This window comes from Protopterus annectens, chromosome 6.part0 (genome assembly GCF_019279795.1).
Source record: "Protopterus annectens isolate FY-2018-M chromosome 6.part0, PAN1.0, whole genome shotgun sequence".
Taxonomy (NCBI): Eukaryota; Metazoa; Chordata; order Ceratodontiformes; family Protopteridae; genus Protopterus; species Protopterus annectens.
This window is the reverse complement of record NC_056737.1, coordinates 1,405,445,506-1,405,471,517: the sequence shown is the minus strand read 5'-3', so window position 1 is coordinate 1,405,471,517 and position 26,012 is coordinate 1,405,445,506. Positions and strand designations below refer to the sequence as shown.

The window sequence follows — 26,012 nt, the reverse complement described above, 5'->3', positions numbered from 1 at the left end:
TACTTCTGCACCAGATTCCCACACCCTCAGGTGATGGCAGCAGATGCCTTCTCAATCTCTTGGAAGGAGAGGTTTCTCTATGCATTTCCCCCCTTCCCCCTTGTACAGAAGGTCCTGCTGAAGATCCAGCAGAACAGATCAAAAATCTTGTTGGTGACTCCCTATTGGCCAAGACAGCATTGGTTCCCCCTACTCTTACAGCTATCCAAGGGCAATCACCACAAGTTACATCTCAGAATGGACATTCTTACACAGCAAAAGGGATCCCAAATACACCCACAGTGGCAATTGCTGTATCTCACACTGTGGCTGATAGGTTTCTGATCCCTTTCAGACACGTTTATGAGAACATGCTCAGTGTCCTGCAGGAGGCCAGGAAACCAAATACAAGAAAATCTTACCTATCACATTGAAAGAGATTTTCTATATGGTGTCTCCAGAGACAATTGGACTTGCTTGAAAGCGAGACCCCTCTAGTACTGTCTTACCTGTGTGAATTACTGTAGACAGGGGAGGGCTGACCTACTCATCCATTAAAGCCTGCTTGTCTGCCGTTTCAGCATGTCTTCCTCTGGATCCCCCCTAGCTTCCAGATCACCAGCTAAGTTATTCCTTAAAGGGGTCCTTCACATGAGACCCCCAGGAAGCCATCTCCACTTTTATGAAACAGCAACTATGTTTTGGAAAAGCTTATGCTTCCTCCATTAGAGCCAGTGGACAAAGCTTCCCTAAAACACTGTGTATGGAAAACTGTCCTACTCATGGCCTTGACCTCAGCCAGAAGACTATCAGAGCTGCAAGCCATCATGGCTATTCCACCTTTCCTAGTATTCCACACTGGCAGGGTTATGATTAGAACTAACCCCTCCTTCATGCCCAAAGTGGTGAATGACCTTTCACTCAACCAAGCCATCCACCTACCTACTTTTTTCCTAACCCATAGGGAGACAGTGAGAGAGTACTCCATTCCCTAGACATGCACAAACAACTCAGATACCTTTACTATTCCTGAAGCAGCCACTTGGTCATTAGTGCATACCTTCACCAAACAGTACAAGTTAGACCATATTTCCAGAGCCAGGGTGGGGTTTGCCAGGGTATCCTTCATGGATTTCTGGAGACCACCTGTAGACCACCACCCCCTTCTTCACAGTGTGCTTTGGCACTCACCCATATGTGATGAATACTGCAACATGTGAATAGAAGGACATAGAAAAGTTGTGCAAAATGTTACCATAACCATAGATGTCCTTCTCTTCCATGTTGCAGTATTCCTTCCCACCCACCTTCCCCTACTGTTATGCAGCGTTTCCCTTGCTAGGACTGGTTCTGACTGGGGCTTACAGCTCTGAGGGCTGGTGCATGCAGACGTCAATTTTATGGCCCACATTCCACTAACAACATCAGACATCCCACGCACCATACAGTGACTGAAAACATTTGTATACTGTCCGGGAGCAAGAGGAGTAAACCCATATATAATGAATATTGCAACATGGAAGAGAAGGACATCTATGGTTATGGTAAGATTTTACACAATTTTTCTTTCTGTGCAGATCTGAGTGTTTCCTTTGAGATTGCGCAAATATGTGAAGAAGGCATTATGATTGTCTTTAGTAGATGTGGCCAGTTTGGACTTTAAGTTTGCTTTGGAGGATTTCACTAGTGCTCTTATTTGCTTGTTCAGGCTAAGGAGAGATTGCTTCCAATTAGGCACCTGCTCCTTTTTGGTCCTGAATAGCAATTGTTTCCTTTTATTATAGAGTTTATTTATTGCAGATGTCCACCAGACAGGGTTTACTCTTCCTTGCGGAGGAGGATTTTCTCCTGTCGGGTTTTCCTGATTACTTGCAGCCATATAAATGTTCGTATAGTACTTTGGTGTAGGTTTAGACATTTGTGCCAGTTCCTACAGAGGGGGCTTTGATGCTGTTTATACCTTCCCTCAGGAGGTTTGTAATCAACTTTGGAGAAGTTTTTATGTTTGATCGTAGCAAAGTGGGGAATCGGGGGAGATGGTGACTTCGAAAGTGACCACTTTGTGGTTGGATCTTACCGTGGAGGATGACACTGTAGGGATGCTGCAGTGGTTACTCATGTTGGTTAATACCAAGTCTAAGATATTATCACCTCTTGTGGGGGTGTCAAGCCAACTGGTCCAAGGTATTTGCATTGACAAAAATCAAGGAATCTTTGGGCATTTGTGTTGTAGCATGAGTAGCTCTTCCAATCTTTGATTAGATAGTTAAACTCGCCCAGGATCAATGTAAAGAGTTAAATCCTGATAGATTCGAAGAGGTCCAGAAAGGTGGTGTGGGCATCTTGAGTCAAAGTTGGGAGTCTGTAGCTAGCTGTGATTTGTATAGGGGTCTTGTCAATGGTTAACTGCACCTGGAGTGTCTTCTGTGCATCATACTGTTTGACCAGCCTGGAGGTGTGTATGTCTTTAATATATATATATTAAAACTCCACCTCCTTTTGCTTTGCTGCCCACGGTTTGGGGTCTGAATGTATGATAGGATGAGTAACCTGTATGGCTGATGTGCTCTCTGCAGCTTTGAACAAGGTTTTTGTAACTGCACAAATGTCACCATCTTCCAAGGTTAATAATACTTGCAATGAGTGCAGTTTCATGTTTAGACTCCAAGCATTTAGCAGCATGACTTTTAATTTGCGTTTTGATGAAATTTTCATGTTGGTAGCTTTGACCTCATGGCATTGCCTAAAAAAGGCACTATGTGGCAGGCAAGAGCCTTTAAAAAACGTAAATGTATCACTGGTATTGCTCACAATATCAGTGCAGCATGTACAACCCATACAACTGAAAGTACCACACTTAATGGAAAGCTGATGGTTACAACCCCCATTAAAATCCTTATAACATAATTTACTCTTTAGAGTTCTCATTTCTTATTTCATTTTTTTACTGTACCTTGTCAATTTTACGTTTTATATTTATTTAACAATTTCTGTATTTTGTATATGTATTTTGCGTGTAGGTCACATGATTTTTTTGGGCTGCATGTCATGTGATTGCTTTGACTCCTATTTAAACTTGATTGTTTTATTGAATTGTTATATTAGTATTGAAGAAAGGTAGTAACCCGAACGCTTTGCTATTTCATAAAGGTGTTTTTCTCGACGTTTTGTGTGTTTTTTATTGGATACTATTCTGCAGCATTTTGGAGTTTTCAGGCAAGAGCCTTTGCCAGAAGCCTGAAACCCAAAGGAGACAGATGCAGGCCATCTCTGGTAGAGCATTGTGGTCTGTCTATCATGTCCTCCCAGGCTGTCAGGTACTGGATCCCCTTGGAATGACACCAGAAACTAAGCCAATTGTTAAAGTCAATAATTTTCTGTTTGTACTGAGGCATCATTCTGTGTGAAAGCAGAATGCTGCTTAAAGCTAGGGACATACCTGTCTGGGACACATATATTCAGTGAGCTGCATCATGTCTCTTTTCATATAGTCGAGGGAGATGTGACTCAAGTCATTCATACCAACGTGAACTATGACAGATTCATAGCAGTACCTGTTGTTGAGAGACTTGAGTGCATGTGTGATGTGGTAGATTTTGACACCTGGCAAACGACTAACAGTGACTTTCTCCTTATCCAGACTGGTGAGGGCCACATCTGTGTGTCTCACAATGGAGTCTCCTATGACTAATAATGTTGGGTTTATGATTAGGTCTTAGTGGCTGTGAGACACAGGTGTGTGGACTGTGTCTGGTGTGGAGGGCTATGGAGTTTGCGTGTGTTTTTGCCTTAGAGGTCTCTTTTGTTTGGGTATGTTTTTTGTTGAGGACCTCCACATATGTGGGTGTGTGTTGTTTAGTTGTGGGTGGTGTTTGTGTTGACAACCTTCTCAGTGCCAGATATATTGGCTTGTGTGAGAGAGAGAGAGAGAGAGCATAGATTCTAGGTTCTTAATGTAATTGCATCTCTCCCAAATTGTGTTCCTCGGTGGTAGTAGTAGAGGGTTGTCTGTGTACATGAGTCAGTTGCTACACTATCTCAGGATGCCCATATCAACCAGACTGGTAGTAGAAACCGTAGGAAATTGTCCATCCATATTTGTCAGAATCTGAGGGAGAGAAGCCAGAGAGAGCTAAGGGCATAAAGGGTAGAAGGTCTAAGACGGGTACTATTAGGTGATTACATAAGTGCTACTAAAGAAAAATTTGTAGCTAGAATACATCACAGTGGGTTAAAAGCAGTGCAACTGTGGTGTGCAATTCACAAATGAGCTCAAATGCAACATTTAAATACCACAAAAAATAAAATATTCTAGTAACACAGAAATCTAGCCAATCCTACTAGCCCCTGCTCTCTTTACCAATCAGCTTGTGCCAGACAAGGTCCAGGCAGCCCTGATACTCTCACTAGCAGAGAAGATAAGCTCTTATCAACACAAGATGACTGCCAGAAACAATAATGAAATACAGTCAAATACAGTCAAACAGTAATGAATTGCAGTAAATAGCAATGAAATACAGTTGCAGTGATGAAATGCAGTTAATTAGCAAATTGCTTTAAAACAGTGCAAATGTGATATATTAGTCTTAGGGCACAGATAAAAATGATAGGCAAGTGCAAATATATAAAATAAGTGAAAATAAATGAAAAAGCACTTAGATTGGACCCTCAGGAATTTTGTAAAACGTTGCAGAGATGATTAGAGCCTCAGGAATTTTGTAAAACGTTGCATAGATGATGCACCTCAGCAGAGCCTGGTTCAGACAAACCCAAACCAGCTCAAATGGAGGGTTTAAATGCCACAAAAAAATAGAAGATTCTAGTAATACAGACATTTATTCCACAGTCTAGGGTTCAAGTTAAATCTGGAAAAGTCTTTTCTGATTCCCTCTCACAAGTTAATTTTTTTAGGATGCCTTATTGTACGGAGAAAAGAAACCAAATGATTGAGTTAAACTGTATGAGCAGGTGGAGTTTTGCTTTAAGTAAGCAGTGCTGGGTCAGCTTCACTTGATTGCTTATATGTTGTTTCCGGTCTTCCTTTTGTGAGCAATAAATGGAAGTTGGTTCAAATGGAATGACACTATTCAACAATGGCAAGATCATGAGGAATTTCTGAGAAAGTGACTACTTTTAAGTTGGTTCAAAATGGAATCAGAGGTAGAAGGAATAATTTTGAATGGAAAGTTTGTTTTTAAAACTAGTGTTACTGTGGTTTGCAGATATTGCAAGAAAGAGTTTAAATATACTTGTAGCAATTCGTTGTTGAATTGTCACCTGTGAACCAAAAGCCAATTACCCTGTCTTTCAATTTAGACATCACTCTGGTTGATAGAAAATACCACTCAAGAGCAGTGTCTTTCCTGCCGCCGACACATGCACAGTAAGTGTTATGATATCCTTTTAAATGTCATCCTGAGTAGCGCATCTAAAGTGTTTCACCTGTACATGGACCACTGTCAGGTTGTGATCATATTTGTTAGGATAGAGGGATCCAAGAGCCCTTATTGCATTCTGGATCTTGGCTCCAGAAAGACCACTAACTGTCACTGTGTTCTTATTTAGCTTGGTAAGGGTGGTGTCCATATGCCTTAGAAAAGAGTCTGCTATTACTAAAACATTACCATGGTTTGATGCAGTCTCAGTGGACTTAAGGGCTTGGAGTTTGCACCCTTGTGACTCTTATTTAGAGTTATGCATCCTTAGTCTAGGTGTGAAGGGTTGAAGGGGTGTGCTACTGTGTGAACCAATGTCTGAAGTTTAAGTCTTCAGCCTTGGAGGCTTACACAGTCCAAGGCAACTCTTTTCCCTTTTTTCTGGCATGACATATCTTTTGACTTCAGCCTCCCTTTTTGGAGCAAGAAAGTTTGGAAATTTGGTTCTTGTATGCCCTGTTTTTATACTTCTATACTCCCATGCTTATGCTGATGTATCGTGCTTGAGGGAAGGCACCCAAAGACTTCAGTATACTGACTTTGTATGCCTGATATTTTTTTGCAGAATATGTCCCATATAGCTTTATGCTACTGCCACAGTGATCTATTCAAACAACTGCTGCTATGGTAAGTTAACTCACACAACTGTTCTGTTTTTAACAAAGCAGACTTTTCTCTGTAAATCCCATGGGAATTTTCGCATTCATGTAAGCCACAACTATCTCAAGCAGATTTGGACCTCATCTTAATGTCTCCTCCAAGGAATCACACACACTGGAGTGCATCAACCCCACCTCCACCACCCCCATGCTGCACTGCAGTGTTAGCATTGAGAAAAAAATTTATGGACCTAGTCTTGGAACAGAACAAGTCTACTGATATTCCGGCATCAGAGGTATGTGTTAGTTGTTGAGCCACTAAAGCAGTTGTAAGGTTTCATATTTAAGGGGAAGTTGAGTCTTGTTGACTTTTAAAGTGAGTTACCAATAATTGGTGCTAGTGTGCATTGTGTTATTGCAATATTATCATGTGTCTGGAGACATTGAGGTCTGGAGTTAGACATGATGCTCTTGAAGTATTACAGATAAATTTCCTTTGATGTGAAGTTTCCAAGAGTGGAATTCATGAGTGTTGGTATATTTCAGAGACCTGCCTGCCTGCTGCTGTCCTGATTTTCTGTAATGTTGGCTATAGTTGAGTAGAGGATGTGATGATTAAAGGTAACTGATTAGGTTTCCTGTTTATTGTGTATATGTTGTTAAAAAGTATAAAATGAATGCTTTCACTTTGAGTATCATTTGAGAAATTGTTATGATACTGAAAAAAACAGGAATGCTGGCTGGTGGTCTGTTGAAATTTCGGTGTGCATGTTTTGACTGCTGTATGTTGAATTATGTGATCTGATACAGTTACGTGTGGACATGCACTTGAACAACAGTGATTTCAGTTTTGTTTTATTGACATGGTTGCATCATACGTTATTTGCAGTTTGAACTGATTTCTTGATTCATATAATTGTAAATAGAATTATTTTGAAGAGAGGAGAAAATTTCCTGTGGCCTGTAATGGGATGTATTTTATTCATGTAATATATTTGCATATTTGTATTTTGTTAGTGCTTCTTGGATTGGATTGGCAAAAAAATTTATTAATAGGAGCCGAAAGCATTGTTTTACAGTTCTTTCTGCCTGAGTATGGTCAGTTGTGAGTTTTTGTTGTTGTTTTATTTTGTTTTAAATTTCTCTTTAACCAGATAGTTGCTACATAAATTTGTAGATTCTGTCATCTAGAGCAGCGGTACCCAACCACTGGGCCGTGGAGCACTTGGAACCGGGCTGTCAGGTAAATGAATGCCTATATGAGTGTGTATGTGTCTGTCTGCGTGTGTGAGTGAATGCATGCATGAAAGCAAAAGAGTCTGTGCGTGTATGAGAGATAGAAAGAGTGAGAGCGATGTGTGAATGAATGCAGGAATGAATGAATAAAGTGGCTGTGTGTGTGTGAGATCGGAAGAGTGAGAGCGATGTATGAATGAATGAAGACGAGGTTGTGCATGTGTGTGAGATCAGAAGAGTGAGAGTGATGTGTGAATGAATGAAGAAGTTGCTGTGTGTGTGTGTGTGTGTGTGTGTGTGTGTGTGTGTGTGTCTGAAATCAGAAGAGTGAGAGTGATGTGTGAATGAATGAATGAAGAAGTGGCTGTGTGTGTGTGAGATCGGAAGAGTGAGAGTGATGTGTGAATGAATGAATGAAGAAGTGGCTGTGTGTGTGTGAGATCGGAAGAGTGAGAGTGATGTGTGAATGATTGAATGAAGAAGTGGCTGTGTGTGTGTGTTAGATCGGAAGAGTGAGAGTGATGTGTGAATGATTGAATGAAGAAGTGGCTGTGTGTGTGTGTGAGATCGGAAGAGTGAGAGTGTTGTGTGAATGAATGAATGAAGAAGTGGCTGTGTGTGTGTGAGATCGGAAGAGTGAGAGTGATGTGTGAATGATTGAATGAAGAAGTGGCTGTGTGTGTGTGTGAGATCGGAAGAGTGAGAGTGTTGTGTGAATGAATGAATGAAGAAGTGGCTGTGTGTGTGTGAGATCGGAAGAGTGAGAGTGATGTGTGAATAAATCTGTGAATGCATGAAGAAGTGGCTGTGTGTGTGTGAGATCAGAAGAGTGAGAGTGATGTGTGAATGAATGCAGGTATGAATGAAGAAGTGACTGTGTGTATGTGTGTGTGTGTGATAGGAAGAGTGAGAGCGATGTGCGAATGAATGCAGGTATGAATGAAGAAGTGACTGTGTGTGTGTATGAGATTGGGAGAGTTAGAGCGATGTGTGAATGAATGCAGGTATGAATGAGGATGTTACTGAGTGTGTGTGTTTGATGTGTGAGTGAATGCAGGTATGAAAGAGGGAGTGACTTGTGTGTGAGAGATCAGAAAAGAGCGAGAGCGATGTGTGAGTGAATGCGTGGATGAATGCAAAAGAGACTCTGTGTGTGTGTGTGTGTGTGTGTGTGTGTGTGTGTGTGTGTGTGTGTGTGTGTGTGCACGCGCGCATGTGATTACACTTTTACCCATATCAAATGCATCCTTAAATTTCATCTAATCTTCTCATGTATGCATTACTATTAACCCTGCATTCTACTTTGCATTAACCATAGTTCTTAGTAGCTAAACTTAAAAAAAAAAAAATGACTGCACTACAGATAAAACAAATTGACCTGGTGTCATTTCTGCTAATCACCCATCATACCAAACACTCAGTCTACTACTCATTAAAAAGAAATCTGTAATTTCCACATACTCTTTCAACATCACCACAGTAACAGATGTCCCCATGGCTATTGCCGTCTTCAAGTTAGCCTGGATCACAGGCTACAATCACATCATAAATACCCATTTTCCTCATACCTCCCCTTTTACATAACAAAACTCCACTATAATATTTCCAGTAAGTAACATGACTACAATAAATATTTAATGTCAGTTATTGCCAACTATCTTCTAAGAAATACATTAACCACCAAAATCAGACTCAGATTTTAATAGAAAAAGTACATCTTCACTGTTTATACAATTACATTCTATCAGCAGTTTACCTGTTATTAGGTGGTGATATTAAACCCAATCCAGCACCTACTTCCAATACTCCCTATAATAAAAGATGCCAAACAACATGCGCGTGTGCTCACACACACACACACACACACACACACACACACACACACACATGCACCTCTCTACCTCTCGCTTAGATCAAGAAATCTGGACAAAGCCAAAAATAATGGGGGGGGGGCAAAGGCCCAAAATAGGGATCCTTTTAAGTACTGCTCTTACAAACTTCAAAAGTTGATAGGAATACAAGTTTTGCATTAGCATGAATTTTCTAAAGGGTATGAAGTATGAAACTCAACAGTCTGTCATTATTTTCTGACTTCAACCTCAATGATCTGCCAGTGATTTGCCAGAAAACAATGTTATGAGAAAAAGACCAAAAATATGAGGCAAAAATCTGGACATTCTGTAAAAATCTGTATAGTTGAGAGGTATGCTGGACAGGTTTTAAGTATTGCTCTTATAAATATAAAATCAGTAAGGTTGCCATTAGGTTTACTTATATTTCAACCATAGCAGATCAATGTTATACTGTTAAGCAGAATGTACACTTTTTTTTTTTTTTTTGGTAATTAGCGCCAATTGTCTTTTTATTGTACTTTGGAGCTTTTCTCTCCAGGTCTGGCTTCCTCATTAAACAAATGTCAAATAAATAAATATCTAATTTATTATGCGCACAGCGATATGGCGGTCCATGGAAAATTGTCTTACATTGATACCGGTCCTTGGTGCAAAAAAGGTTGGAGACCACTGATCTTGAGTTTATATTTTTTGTTGGTTGTTGGGTAAGGTTAAATATGTTTTTACAGAGACTGGTTATTGATAAAAGACTTTTTTCTCTTGTGCTAGTGGTTAAGAGATAAAACCCCTCCCTATAATCCAGGTGACCTGAGTTTGACTAGCGGCTTGGGCTTTTGAAGGCACAGGCAGGGAAGGATGGACATGCCGATTTTAGTGGGAAGTACACACACTCAGGGACTTGCATACTAGTTGATTTCTCTGGTGGAAACTGGAGAAACAACTGGGTTGGGCACCCTGTGAGTAAGGCACGCCTGCTAATGTCACCCCTTGCTTCGGTGTGGGGCAGAGTACTGCTGATGACCATTGGATGCCTCACCCATGGGATGTTACCAGACCAGCATGAAAAATCTCAAATCGCCCCTAATTGCTGCCTGCTGGTTACCCTTGGCTGATTCTCACTCCCCCAGTGATTAGGGAACAATTGGGCCAAGAGATCAACAGAGGGATAGCGGTCAGCAGGCAAGGGGAGAAAGAGTGATGCAAAAAAAGACAAAAGTAGAAATGTTTTAGTTGGCTTAAATTACAAAAGATAATTCAGTATTTGGTTGATAGCTTCATTTTTGGTTTAGGTTAGAGTTGTGATTATATTGTACCCCAACAATAGTGAAAGTTAATACTTTAAATCAATACAGTTATGATCTGATAGCCACATTGGAGAGGATTTAGTCAAGGTATGGGTTGACTGGGTGGACATGTTCTAGCATGTTGCTGTGTGAGGACAGTGGGTAAGATATTGGATTGGCTGTAAGCTGTTACTAGAAGGTGGTGATCTGTATATAAAGGTCCTACCTTACACTGTTGATATGACATCGTATGAGTTTGTATTTGATTAATAGGCTAAAACTGCAATGTACATTTTTGATACCAGTAATTGTATTATTAGTGCAGACGTTATACAAGTGTTGTAAGCACATTTGAAAAACTTTTACAAATGTATAATTGAGTGTTTTCTGTTGCGAATTGTTGGTCAGTTTGGGTTAAGATTAACATGTTTATTTGTTTAAGGTTGGAATTTAGCAATTTAAATTGGGATTAATTTTCATGCATGACAGTTTATATAAAACATGGCAATAAACTTGACTTTCAAAAAAAAAAACCAATTCAACTTGGAGGGGGACATCTGTTAGCATCTTGGATAAAACACTGTCTCGACAAAAAGACATTGACGAAATAGAATGAAAGAATGGTTACCACTAAGGGCTTTCAGTGACTGTTTTCAGTTGTGCTTATTTTCAGTGTCCACATTAGTGACATTGCAGAATAAAGTATGTTGATTTGCTGATGACACAATATATGCAGCAGGGATTATGGGACAAAAAGGTGTACAAATAAAATGTACCTTACCACATTGGAGAAATTCTCTACACTGTAGTTTAAATTCAGTGCAAAATAATATACCTGGGAGTTAATTGAGGGAAGGAGTACACTGCTATAGGGAGAGGGCAAAATTGATGACAATGTGGAAAAGGATGTGATGTAGTTGGCTCAGACAATCTGAAATTAAGACGACCTTGTGACAGAGCAGTAGAATAGTCAATGGGCTACTGGGATGTATGGAGGGATGCAGTACTAACAGAAAAATAGTTACCCATGTAAAGTGTTGCTATAAGCTCATCTAGAATATTGTGTGCAGTTGTGGAAATTTCATTTCAAGGATAGAAGCATTTTCAGAGGAGGGTATCAGGAGTGGTACATAATATTGGCTAGATCAGTGGCACAAAAAGATGAGCTCTGACTGTGCAGTTAGTGACTTGGGTTCCAGTGGCTGGTTTGGTTTCTGAAAGAGTCAGTTGTGGGAGATGTTACTGAGCAGCTGATGTTTGCTTATCCACATCAGTGGGATGAAGTGAGGAGAGACTATAATAATGATGTCTTCTGGCAGATACCACCTTCCAAATGAATATTTAGAACCCCGGTTGCGTGGTATACAGCAGACAACCTGAGTACCTGTGGGAAGGACGTGTGTGTAAAGACCAGCACAGCACTTGATGCACACTGCAGCATAAACACATGAGGGAGGTGAACCATGATGCATATAAGAAATCTCCACATCAGCCTTGTATAACATTTACAATGTCTTCCTTCTTACACTTTGTTAGACTGAAAGAACCTGTGTAGTCTTGGAGGAAAAAGGCAGGGGAAATTAACAAAAACCTTCAATTATCTGGAAGAAATCCATACAGTCCAGTGGGTACTGAGTACTATAAAAGAGCTGAAAGAAAACAGCTTACTTTTTGAAAATATGAGATTGACAGCTAAAGAAAGAAAGAAACCAATTTTCTTACACAGAAAGGGCAATGGATGATTAGAGTAACCTTACCCAAAATAGGTGTTAAGGAAATGGACAGATTGCATGGGTCAGATGCTCTTTATCATCAAAATCTGTTTTATGTTCTGTGACTTGAAACATGTCACTTATTCAGACCTTATCTCACATTACATCTGTGAAAACCGGTATCTGTACGTGTTTGGCTGTTTGCTTAATACAAGCAGTCAAATTAAATCTTTGGTGTCTTTGCTCTACATTAAATAAAAATATAACTGTCACTGATTGTATTATTTATAAGAATAAATGCTTCTTAGGACTTGCTAATTAAACTTATGTCATGTTGTCGCATAGAATATCCATCTTTAAAAGTATTGTTTCACTCTGTTGGACTCTGTACAGCATTCCAAGCTAATAATTTGATTGTGGTGAAGGAGCAGTCAAGAAATGAGTTATTGTTTCCACACAGGATGGGTTGCATCCTTTTCAACAAAGTTTGCCTTTGGTAGCAGTCTGTGCATGCATGGTGCAGCTTTTCACCACAGTGCGCTGTTCTTTACTAGATTGTATTAGACTATAACAAAAATACAGTAAAGGAGGAAGCTAGGAGAGTTTCTTATGAACCCATTTTAATATTATCTGACAGCCTTCTCTGATGATAGCTTCATTTAATTTTATTAATTTACAGGTATTTTGGTAAAAGGACTCAGTGGGACTGCAGAGGGGCTTCAAATCTTGATGAGCTTCACCTTCGCCTCAACTGTATAATGATCAGACGTTTAAAGGATGAGGTCTTAACCCAGCTCCCAGCCAAAATCAGGCAGCGCATTCCCTTTGACCTTCCCAAAGAAGCTGCAAAGGTGAGTTAATTCATTCTGATGCATTCTGCAGTACAGAAATTTACAATATCAGACATATAACTAAACTTAGAATGCCTCTTCAGATAATAATTGTTTTATGCTAGTTGCTAGGCAGTAATTTCATATTGTAAGTAATTACTTTGTATTGCTTATGAATGCTTCATTTATCATTTGAATCGTCCTTCGTAAAGGCTGGTAGATGGAACTTAATTATTCTGACAGTCAAATGCCATTAGTTTGTATTTGCTTTTGAATGAGTTCAATTGAAGGCAAGAACTGTTTGCTAAAGGGAATGAGGAATAATTTAGTTGCATGTTTCTGGATGATCTCTTCTGCAGTTAACTAGATCAGATTTCATTTAAATCTCCAGTTTACAGCATATACTCTTGAGAGATTCACTCCATCACATTTTAGGAAGGACATATTTTGGAGGGAGAGGAATTTTCGTTCCAAAGTCTGCATATATTAGATATGTTTTAAATACTTATAGGATGTCTGAAACTATGCATTGTAATTGTCAGCATACATTACACCAGAATTAATAGTTTGGGACATCAAAAAAGACTGCAAATTGCAGCTCTCATTTGTCACTGATTTGTCTTTAAATTTTGGTCTATCATTTATAAAATGTGTGATTTTTTTTCTGTCATAGTGGTCAAAGTTAACATTATTGAATAGTATAAAATGACTGTTTTAGTGCTTTAGAAAATATATTTTGATACTCCTGTTATTCTAACAGCTTTTTAAGTGTGCATTCAAAAGTGCTCATGATTTGAAGTATTCCCTATTAATTTAATCTGTTCCCAACTCTTGGCCTAAGAGGTTGACATTTCTGCTGCATATTGCTTAGTGTTAGAAGCTAACTTCCCCATTATATGTTTGCCTTCAGCCATAACTCGCAGTCCCTCAGTGATCTTCTCATACAGCATCCATAGTATTTATGTGGCTTACCTCTCATGGTGAAGGTCACTTGTTGGCATATAACAATTTCAGTATCTGGGAGTGATTGGAGAGTTGATTAGGCGGGCCTAATATGGTGCCATCCTGACAGCTGCAAAGGACATTTTTTTGTACCCTAGCTGCAGTCCTGGCCATCATTCAGTGTGCATATGTCCTGCACACATCACACAGCTGAAATTCTTAGTTTTCATCAAGGACTTGTAGCCATATTCTAACTGCACCTGTCCTACTAGGATTAACAGGGCTGGACAGAATGTTGATGAATTCCTATCCCCCACCAGCTCTGCAGAGACTGGTCCACTAATTGAACCTGTATTGCCTATGCCACAGTCAAGGCACCAGGGATTTGCCTGAGAAACCTAGATTGTGATGATAGCTAAGAACTGTTTTCCCCATTTAACATGCACATTTTTGCCTCCCTTCTTGATAAAAATACATTTCACATACATCAGCTGTGCATGTATGCATGGGGGGTCTCTAGTGCAGCATGGCTTTATTATATAGACTGTATTTGATATAGTCTTGCACAGGACTTAGTATGTCGAGACATAAAGACAGATTAATAAACCCTACATGGTCTGCTAAGACTGTGTGTGCATTGCACCACGATATGCACACAGTAGTGCACTGTTTTGTATTCAGTAAGCATCTCAACATGGTAAACACAGTGGCATGCTAATGGCAGCATAAGCAGCTGAATTGTATGCTAATCAGCCAGTCCAAGATGGAGGAGCTATTCAACAAACTATAAAGCAAATGTGGAGACTTAGTGCTGGTTTTCTGTGCAAATTTCAAAACCTATTGGAATACTGCCACGGAAAGGAGTCTACACAGACTTTCAGTGGCTGCTTTTGCTTTAATTCATATGTATGTGCAACAGGCTGAAGACTATGCTGCTGCTGCTTCTAATAGACCTTGATGAAGAAGAGTTTTCAGAGCCCGGTTAATTTATCACAATCTGCATGAAGTGGAAATTGTAGCATGCTAAAGGTTGGATAGAGAGAGACTACAGGAACTCTGCATGCACTGTCATCCTCAACCCAGATCCAGGGCAAACCAAGGAGAAACCAATACTAGTGGAGGTAAGTGTAGCACTTAGAATTTTAGCTACAGGAACCATTCAGAGACCAACAGGGGGCATGCTGTGGGGGTGTTACAGGCATCAGCATCCAGGATCCTCCATCAATTACTGAATGCTATGCTCCAACATGCCACTGACCACATATATTTTCCCTGTACTCCTCAGGACAGGGCTACAAATATGCAGGGGTTCTACCCTGTAGCACACTACTCTGAAGTACTGGGTGCCATAGATTGTAAACACGTAGAAATCTAGGCACCACCTGGGGAACAGGAAAGGGTCTATATAAATAGAAAGGACTTCCACTTCATTAACTGCCAAGTTGTGTGTAATGCTAAGGGAATCATCTTGAATGTGTATGCTAGCAACCCAGGCAGTTACAACTCACATATCTGGCACACCTCCCAGCTGTATCTGATGTTCAGTAAGGGTGATATCCCTGAGGTTCATTTACTGGGGGACGCAAGTTATGCATTGGAACTGTGGCCGATGACTCCCATCAGAACTCCACACACACCCGCTGAAGAACATCATAGTGAGGCACACGCTTAAACCAGAAATATCAGAGAGAGTGTGTTTTGGCTGCTGAAGTTTCAGTTTTGGTGCCTAAATACATCTGGAGGAGTCCTGCACTACATTCCACGTACATGTACTGAAATCCTCATGGTCTCTGCCATGCTTCAGAACATCATCCTGAGAAAACAGCTTCAGCAGGATCAACACATCCCTCCACCAATGGCAAGATCTCCACATCCACATGCAGGTGAGGGACCAGAGGGGAGCCAGCAGCTGCTGTGTGTGTATGCAGATGTAGGTGTGCTCAATATGACCTCAAATTGGCTAACAGGCAACACATAGAACACTCGCTCACCACCTAAGGGTCTAAAACCTTCATCCTACTCACATACATATAGTAACACTGACGCCAGTCAACACTCACAACCTTTACCTACGCATGTAATGGCTGTGCACTCCTAGCAGACAGACTCAGCCCTGAACTAAAACTATAGCAACTGCTGGATTTACAAGGCAAGTACTGAATCTAGAGGATTAAAACAAAATTGTGTGATAATACAAATAAATGGCATATCCTTGCATGTTGGTACTTGGTAATGTAAGTAAGTAAAAGGTGGGGGATTTGTACAGCAATGACTTCAACGTGTAACAGCAGAGACTTATGTGAATACATGTTTCCTCTAACAAGTATAAGGCCTCAGGGATCAAAGATTTACACAGTCATACCTCTCAAAAGTACTGATGATCACCAAATGTCCTCAGTTTGGCCTCATACCTCTGTAAACAGAGAAGTTAGAAATTAATGAGACACATTTCCATTTCAGACTTCATAACCCTCAGAAGATTCTTAAAAATACTGATGCAAAAAACTTTTGATTCTGTCAACTGTAGAACTTTATAATACCAAAATATGTAAAATGTCACCCTACTGTTGAGCCATTGTCACTTTTATTTATGGCTTGGTCCAGTTTTGTTGTTGTAAGAGTGGGGAAAACATGTACACATTACAAAATCTGGTATGAAAGCAGTACAATTAGCAGAACAACATCACAAACACAAGTGTACTAAGCACTAAGTCAGCTATGCACCCTGAGCATCAGACACAAAGCTTGTGTATTCCTGAATTCAGAAGATAGAAAACAAGAATATGGCACAGTTATTACTTGCACAAGGTGTTGTGTGGGGGGTGGCAAGAAGCCACAAAAGGTGAGTGAGTGTGTGAGAGTAAGAAAGAGAAATAGGCAGACATTTGCATAAAGTAACAAATGGCCACTGAGACAGAATGAACTTCAAGCCTCATGGCTGAACCATGTAATGTGTGTGTCTGTGTCTGTATGGTTCCTTCAGGTGAAATTGGTGTGTGTGTGTCTGTCTGTCTGCAATAATACAGTCAAGCTCTGTGCTAGCTCTACATCTTGGTATGTTGAACAGGTGTGAGCCTTGCATTGTAGAGGTGGCAGTTCATCATTGTTGTACCTGACCATGAGAACTGACTCTGCCAGAAGTTGCACTGCTGCATCCACACCCATGGTCAGGTGCATTGCTGCTACCTGAATGTTACTGCTGGACGAGCTGTCCTCACAGGGATGCCCAGGACCATGAACCCCATAGCCTGCCACATATTGGTGTGGACACCTCAACCACTGACAGAGCAGTGGGAAGTACTGGCACTACAGAAGCATCATCAGGTACAGTCGCATCGGCTAACATCAGATGATGTGACTGACCTACACCCATGTGGATGCAGTCTCCCTCTCAGCAGATGTTCCATTACAGACACCACCCATTCCAACATGTGATATATCCGATCCATTGAATTGGCAGCACGGTGGAGCCAGTCATGCATGTCAGCCTGTGCCACATCTACAACCCAAACATTTCTCTGGATGACCTATTGGAAAGTGCCTGCACCTCCATGATGGCCCTAAACATACATTAAGTGGCACGGGAAGACACACCTGGATCAGGTGGAGGATGGGACAGCTGGCCTCCTCCGCGCATCCCTAACAACCCTTCTGCGTGGCACCTTGCCTTCACTTTGGCTACGGCCAGAGTCAACAGGCAGTGAAGCCACAGTAAACACACTTCCCTCCCTGATCGAGTGTCTCACCTTACATTGGTACAATATCTGAGGTCTCACTGGAATGGGTTGACATAGGCCTACTGGCTATCTGATAGAATTACAAGGGATGACTTAATGTCAACCTCATTGTCAAATTCAACCTCTTCACACACACCCCCCCCGACTGTGCCTTTGTTTGGCCACCATCATCATCAGAGTCTGCTGATACTCTGGCATCAGGTGGTAAGAGTCCTACACTTCCACTGTCAGGATCATTTGTGATAATCAGCAACAAACAAAGGAAAGAGTTAAATGTCTAAACTACTATACTCCAATATATGCTAACAAACTAACATTAGTGCTGCTATTGCAGACAGCATCGCAATGCACGCAACAGTCCTGACACCCACATCACACATATGGATAAAATAAATTTGTCTTTGAACTGCTCATTAGTACTGACATAAAGATGTTTGGCTTATCACGTGCAGATGATTCCAAAGTTCCTATGGAGGATGGCCCTGGAAGAAGATAAGCAAAAGGTAATGATGCCATTGTCACAAGTAACAGTAACACAGGAGGTTAAAAATGTTTGCCCTTTATATGTCCATTAATGATACTTTTAGCAAAAATTTGGATGACATGTCCACTTTAGTACCCCGAAAAAAACTTGCTGGAGTGTTTCACATTTATTTTTTTTAGTTTTTTGTTTTGTTCTGCGTGTAATAAACTACTTGACCCTACCCCACCAGATGTGGATTAATCTGCTAGAATAGAGAATAGTACTTTCACACATGTGTGTTACATTGTATTACATCTTTCCTCCACCTCACCCCGGATGTATGTCCACCCCAAGCCCATGTGTAATCAACCAGAATGTGTTAACTGTGTCTGTCTACTTCTATTTCCCAAAAAAATTGTATGTTAAACAGAAATTAAGTATTGCTGTCAGTATTTCACTCCACAAGAAATATTTAACAGTTGAAATAGGTAAGCATACCTGAAAACTCCTCCTGGGGCATACTTGGCTTCCCCTGAAACAGCAGTGTCTACATCAATCACATGCTGTTATGCCCTTTCCACTGAGCTCTCTGGATCCCTGACAGTGGACAGGAGCTCTTCATTTTGGTGTCTGTGCTGTCTCTGTAGCAGGCCACCCCCCAATAGCCATCTGACCATGGGCCACTGCAGCTGCTGTCCTCCGGGCCAATGAAATCATATCAGTAGACCTATGATTCACCTGATCATACATCCTGCTCTGACATCCTGTGTCATTTACATCATCCACTATCTGCTGGTAAATTTACATTCTTCCAGACATCTCCCCACATCCTCTGTCAAGCAGAAAAGCACCATGGCATTTAAATCCTTTGACAATTACTTCATTCTCATGATCACTGAAATGGGGTTTGCAGGGATTGGGATGCCTGGATGTCATAGTCTTAGGTGACATAAAACACAAAAGAAGGATGATATACATAAGTATCACATAAGTAAAAGTCCTGCTTAGATAGAACACAGAAAAGTTAGATCTAAAGTTGTTTTCATTTGGTCTTCAACCTGTGGGACCTCAGATCCAGTACGGATTCGACTCGGCTGCATACTCCAGCATTGGATCCACTCCTTCCACTCCTTCCCAACCCATAATGCCTATGTCTCTCTCCTTCCCTCAGATCTCGTTTGCCACTCGTCTGAGACAGCAATGTGGTTCAGCTCCTTGCTCCTGTTTTGATCCTTTTCACTCCTTTTTTTTCTTCTCATTAGGTGTCTTTGCGTCTCTTCTTTGCTTTACCCTACCCTATCCCTGTGCGCTTCGCGTCGGTTAAAAAAAAAAACTCTCTTTCTCATTCTCTTTTTCCCCTGTCTTGTGTGAGTGAGTGTAGTGTGTGTGGGTTCCTGTGGCCATGGCTGAACCACCCAAACTGGGCTTCAAGGAATGTGCAGAGTGTGGCCATAAGCTCCCTCCTTTTGATGGCCACTCTCTGTGCGTTGTTTGCCTGGGTGTTGCTCATGTGGATTCCTCCTGCTCGATCTGTGCAGGCTTCACTCCCCACGCTCTGAATGACAGGAGGAATAAAGCTGATCCTTAAGGGCTTCCTCTTTTTGGAGGGTGCTTTTTTCTCCGCCCCAGCTTCCGGGACTCAACCTCCCACCAAGATGTCTGAGGACAGGGAAAAGACCAATTCAGAGTGACAGGATCGGCCTAGAAAGCAGTCCCCTGACAGCTCTTCTTTGGTCGAGTCCTCGGCCAAGTCTCTCTGCCAGATCTGACCCAGGACTTTCCTCGACTCCAGTCTCCCTGCTTCTCACCTAAGCCGGAGACTATCCGGACTTGTTCCCCTCTCTCTGCCCCCCCTCGGCATCAATCCAGGGCCGGGTCGGTGGCTTTTTCCATCTGGTCCTCTTGGAGCCTTTCTGAAGCCGAGGTACACAAGATGATGCGTAAGTTTATCCAGACCCAGATTCATTTGGGGGTCTTACCTGCTCCTCTGGGGCTGGGAGCATGCAGTCCATTTTCCTTCCCATTGCTCCTTCTCCAATCTGACCTCCTCTTTCGGAGTCATTGGGTCCGAGGTTTCCTATTGTTGAGGGGTTGGTGCCTGTGGTTCCAGGTATCTTGACACCAACCATTGCCCTGTGTGGTTCAGCTCCTTTTGGAGCCGTCCAACTCTCAGAGCCATAGCCTCAGTGTCGGATCTGGGGGAATGGCGTCAACTTTGAGGTTTTTGGAGTCAGCCCTTCCTGTCAGAGTTTCAGCACCAGGAAGTTCTGTTCTGCCCCCCCCCCCCCCTTAGCTCAGGAGGCAGTGGATTTGGTCCTGGTCATTTTTACTTCAGGGATTTGTTCACCTTCTGCTTGCGATTTGGTGGAGAGGGTCCTCTTAGGTTCATAGGCTGATACTAGGCTATCTGCCCTAGGGTATTTATAAGCCTAGCCAGAGTGTGTTTGGCTTTCGCCACCCTTTTAGATTAGTTGACTGTGCCTCTGTATAGTAGGTCACAGAAGGTAGCCCTTTTAAGGTTAGTTTACTGTACCTCTGTCAAGCAGGTACACAGAAGAGATCCCAGGGGTAAACTTATGATCTCCCATCCACTCGTCAAGATTTCTCTTGAAGAGGGTCAGTGCGGGGCTCTGCCTAACATGGATTGGGATTTTGTTCCAGAGTGAGGGGAGCCTCTGGGATATGAATCTGTCCAGCATGTCCCATTTATTTCTGTGCTGAGGTTCAAGTCCATTAAGCGTGTAGCTCTAAGGGATTTGGATTTCCTGAGGTGAAGCATGTCCATTAATTCTGGGTTGGACATGGCTTTATACGTCAGACACAGTTCGCCTCTGAGTAGGCGGTACACAACTGAGTAGAGCTGGAGTTTCTTTAGCCGAACTGCATAGGGCATCTGTTTGAGCTCCTTGATCCTCTTGGTGAGGTACTTTTGGGGTCTTTCCAGTTGCTGCAGGTGTCTGGTAAGGTACATCCCAAATGGGGTATTGCATTCAATTATGGGCCTGATAAGTGATGAGTAGAGGGGCACAATGACCTCTCTTGATCTAGATGTGAACCCTTTCGTGATAAGGTGGGCTATATAGAAGGTCTTTCTAACCACTTTGGCAACATGATTGTCAAAGGAGAGATTGCTATCTACTTGGGTCCCCAAGTCCCTAATTACTTCTTCCATACTTAATGGATTACCACCTATGTGGTAATTTGTGGGCACTTTGTTTTTCCCAAAGGGGATGACTATGCACTTTTTGGCATTTAGCTTTAGGCCATGGCTCTGGCACCAGTTATCCATCTCTGTGAGACTCTCTTGGAGGATGCTTGTGTCAGCCGAAGAGTCAGTTACGGCACCCAGTTTGCAGTCATCTGTGAACTTGGTCAGCCATAGTCCACCCATGTTAGCCTGTACCTTGGAGAAATATATACCGAACAAGAGAGGTCCCAGGACTGAGCCTTGTGGGACACCACTAGTAACTGGTTTAGAGTCTGGCATTGCACCTGCTAATCTTACCGTGTGGGTTCTATCCCTGAGCCAGTTTGCAACCCATCTTGTGACATAGGGGTTGATATTTAAGCTGGTGAGCTTATTTATGATGCCCGAGTGGGATATTGTGTGGAAGGCTTTTGCGAGGTCCAGGTAGGCTGTGTGGACTACCTTCCCTTCATCTATGGCTTTAGTAACTGTTTCAAAGAAGTCGACCAGGTTCAAGAGGCAAGATCTGCCCTTAACAAAGCCATATTGGGTAGGATTCAGTGTCTGGAGGTTCCCAATGTCTTTGTTTATGATTTCCATGATGATACGCTCCATAGCTTTGCAGACCAGGCTAGTCAGGCTTATAGGGCGATAGTTTCCAGGGTCTGTTGTGGCACCACCTTTGTGGAGTGGGGACCACTGTTGCTGTACGCCATTCCTTGGGTACATATCCTGTAGTAAGGCTGAGATTGAACAGTGACTTTATATGAGGGTTTAGTTCTTCTTGGAGCTCGTGTAAGATGCAGCCCAGGACACTGTCTGGTCCCATTGATGCTGTATTTTTTGCTTTGGAGAGGGCAGCTCTCATCTGTGCATCTGTGATCTCAGGAAGGCTACACTCTGTTGGGATAGACATTTGCTCTTTTGGGGGGAAGGGGGGAGAAGTTTGCACTGAACTTTTCTGCCAGGATGTTGGCAATGTCTGTGGGTTCAGTGTATTTTTTAGTCATTTTGCACTAACTCAGAGCATATTTGGGAGTTGCCTCCCAGGTTTTTGACATAACTAAAGAAGGCCTTGTGATTATCTTTAGTGTCTTGTGCAATTTTTCTTTCGAAGCTGGCCTTAGATGATTTTATGAGGGATTGTAATTTCTTGCTAGTACTGATCAGAGACACCTTCCCTTTTTGGGATTTTGCTCTATCATGTAGTAGCTTTCTCCTTCTGTTGTATAGCTTATTTATGGCCAGGGTCCACCAGACAGGTCTCCTGCCTTTGGAGGAGTGAGTCTTGGTTTTATTTGGGATAGCATGCTCCATGCATTCCTGTAGGTGTCTATAGAATGCTTTTGTGAAGGATTCTGCATTTTGGGCCGTATTTTCCACTGACCCGGGAGCTTTGAAGGATTCCACCTCGGTTTTGAGAAGTGTAAAGTTTGCTTTTGAGAAGTTCTTCACCGTGGTTTCCTTGGCTAGGGGTGGGGACAGAATATGGATGTCCAGTGAAATTAGTTTATGGTCTGATCATACAATGAGGGGTATACCTCTGGTGTGGAACATAGAGACCCCATGTTGGTGATGACCAGATCCAATATGTTTTCCCCTCTTGTAGGAGTGATGACCAGTTGTTCCATGGCATTTGAGTTTATAAATTCTAGGAACCGTTGAGAAAGGGTGTTTGGGCTTGAGTAGTTTTCCCAATCAATGTTTGTGTAGTTGAAGTCACCAATATAATGGTGTTTGGAGAGATCTTCATATTCTCCAGTGTTCTCAGGAAAGCCGAGTGAGGTTCTTGTGTTTGGAAGGGTGGTCTGTAGCAGGCTACAAACTGAAAGGCAGTTTTGCCCACTGTTAGTTGCACATGGAAGGTCTCCAATACTTCTTGCAATGCCACTAACCTGGAGATGTTGGGTATCTTTGATAAATATGGATACTCACCTGTGGTTCGGTCCGAGTTTTGGGGCCGGAAAGCATGGTATGAAGTCTAACCTGTTAGTGCTGGGGTGCTCTCGGGAGCCTTGAACCAGGTTTCTGTTACTGCACAGATATCGATATTCTCCATACTGAGGAGAGTCTCGAGTGCGTGCATCTTGAGGTTTAGACTTCTAGCGTTGAGCAGCATTACCCTTAGTTTTTTTTCTTTGTGTTGTTTATGGAGGTGGGTTTGTCTTTTGAGCCTTGACTAAAAAAGGCACTATGGGGGAGGCAAGAGCCTTTGCCAGTATTCGAAAACCCAGGGGTGACAGGTGCAAGCCGTCCCTAGTGAAACAACGTGGCTTGTTGATCATGTCATCCCAGGCTGACAGACACTGGATCCCCTTTGAATGACACCAATACTTTAGCCAATTGTTAAAATTGATCATTTTGTCTTTGTACTATGGCATCATTCTTGGTGAGGGTAAGATGCTACTCAAGGTCAGGGTCATACCGGCCTGGGCTACATGACCAAAGAGCTCCTCTATGTCTCTCTTCATGTAGTCCAGGGAGGTACGTCTCAGGTCATTCACACCAGCATGGACAATGACGGAGTCATATTTGTACTTGCTTTGGAATGACCTGAGTGCTTCTGTTATGTGGCAGATCCTGGCACCTGACAAGCAGCTTACAGTGACCTTCTCCTTATTCAGCCTGGTGAGTGGGACGTCAGTGTGTCTGACAATAGAGTCACCTATTACAAGTGTATTAGGTGTGTTGTTTAGCCTTAAGGGCTGTGACTGTGGCACACTGACTTTGTGAGCTATGTGCTACGTGGGTATTGTTTCATGGTAGGGGTTGCTTGGATGTCTGCTTTGGAGGTCTCTGCTGCTTAGGCAGATTTTTATTTAGAGCCTCCAAGTATGTTTTTGTGTGCTTGTGTTTGGTTTGCTGATGCGATAGGTCTATGTGAGACTTGATTTGTGGTGTGTGAGGTGAAAATGAAATTCTGGATTGTTACCCTTCAGTCCATTCTGCCCTTCCTATAGTTAAATGACTGGATGTGCTCAGTGGACTTCCAGGATGCATATTATCACATCAAGATGAACAGATGTTCTCGGAGGTTCCTCTGCTTCCGGTAGGGAGCCTGTCATTTTCATTTCAGAGCGCTCCCGTTTGGGCTCACCACCACCCCTCGGGTATTCACCAAAGTAATGGTGGTAGTGGCTTCTCAGCTGTGGATGTAGGGTTTTGGGTCTTCCCATACCTGTATGATTGGCTCCTTTCTGCTCCCTCCAGGAATCAACTGTGTCAAGCCAGGGATCTTCTTCTCAAGACCGCTCATTACCTGGGCATAACCATAAATCTCAACAAATCCCAACTCGCACCAGTGCAGGTTCTTGATTCCATTGGGGCTGATATAGATACCATCCAAAGCAAGATGTTTCTACTTCCGGACAGGCTGCTATCCCTTTGACATCATATCTCTTGCATCCTTCAAGACAGACTCCCCCCAGCAGATTCACTTCTTCGGGGGTTGGGGTCCATGGCGGCCACAGTCACTCTTGTTCTAACTGCATGCCATCATATGAGAGTCCTTCAGAGGACTCTGGCGGTACAGTGGTCCTTGCTAGACCTTCCCTTATCACATCCGTTTTGATTGTCTCAAGTTTGCAAGGACTCTCTTCTTTGGTGGCTTTAATTCCCGGATCTCCTTCTGGGTCGTCCATTTGTTCTTCCTTCCCCTGCGATCACGGTGACCATAGATACCTGCCTGCTCGGGTGCGGGAGCATTGCATGAGAAGGATGGTCCAAGGCATATGGTCTTCCCTGGAGACCCGTCTGCATATCAGTGTCCTAGAGATGAGGGCGGTGATTCTGGCATTGCAAGTTCTACATGCCTATCTTCCTCAGGGGGCTACTGCCATTCAGATGGACAATATATCAGTAGTCTGGTACATCAACAAACAGGGACAGACCAGATCCTACCCCCTTTGTTGTGAAGTAATGAGATTGTGGGAGTGGGAGATTTCCTCCAGCTACTTTCTGGTGGCAACACACATTCCAGGAAGGTCCAACATACTGGCGGACAATCTCACCAGATCTATTTACAATCTCAGCAGATGTATTCTGATGCCTTATGAGTGGTCTCTGAATCCTTCAGTAGCGGAGCAGATCTTTCTAAAGTGGAGTTGGCCTTGCTGCAATCTCTTTGCCTCTCCTTCCAACTCGAAGTGCTGTAAGTATTTCGGTCTGAACCCCCATCCGAGGTAGCCCCCGAGATGCTGCAGTTCATGCTTGGCCCTCCAGTCTACTATATGCTTACCCACTGCTGCCTCTGATATCCAAGTTCATTCAGAAAGCTCGAAAGCTGGGGAGCTCAATGATCCTCATTGCCTCTTTCTGGCCTCGTCAGTTTGGTTCCCCTCTCTGTGGTCTCATGCAGTATGTCCACCTTGGATGCCGAATCCGGTCCTGGGATCCCTCACCCAGACGTAGTCAGCCTGAAGCTCACGGTTTGGCTGCTCCAGTTCCCTTGGTAGTTAGAAATCCCAGGCTGTCTTCTCCCATTAAGAAGATTTTGGTACCAGCTTACAGAGCTTCCACCAGGAAAGTTTACTCGAGTAAATGGAAGCGTTTCTCAATCTGGGCTTCTCAGCATGACCTGGATCCTTTCACTGCCCCAGTTCTGGCCATTTTTGGAGTTTTGGCTGATGTTTTTAATCATGGCACTAGCTTCTCCACAGTTAAGGTACAATTGGCAATGATTTCTAATTTTCACATGGGCGAGAATGCATCTTTGGTTTCATCCAAGCTTTGTAAGGCCTCTTTGAAAAGTGTACCT

General features: G+C 42.5%; 1 protein-coding gene across 1 annotated transcript in view; it reads left to right on the top strand.

The window, feature by feature from the left end:
* The window catches only part of ZRANB3 (zinc finger RANBP2-type containing 3), a 2,104,294-nt gene that overhangs the window by 1,176,282 nt on the left and 902,000 nt on the right, over window positions 1-26,012 (top strand). Inside the window, exon 7 of the mRNA XM_044074946.1 lies at window positions 12,777-12,948. Coding sequence (XP_043930881.1) covers window positions 12,777-12,948 — 172 coding nt within the window. The remainder of the gene's footprint in view (window positions 1-12,776; window positions 12,949-26,012) is intronic.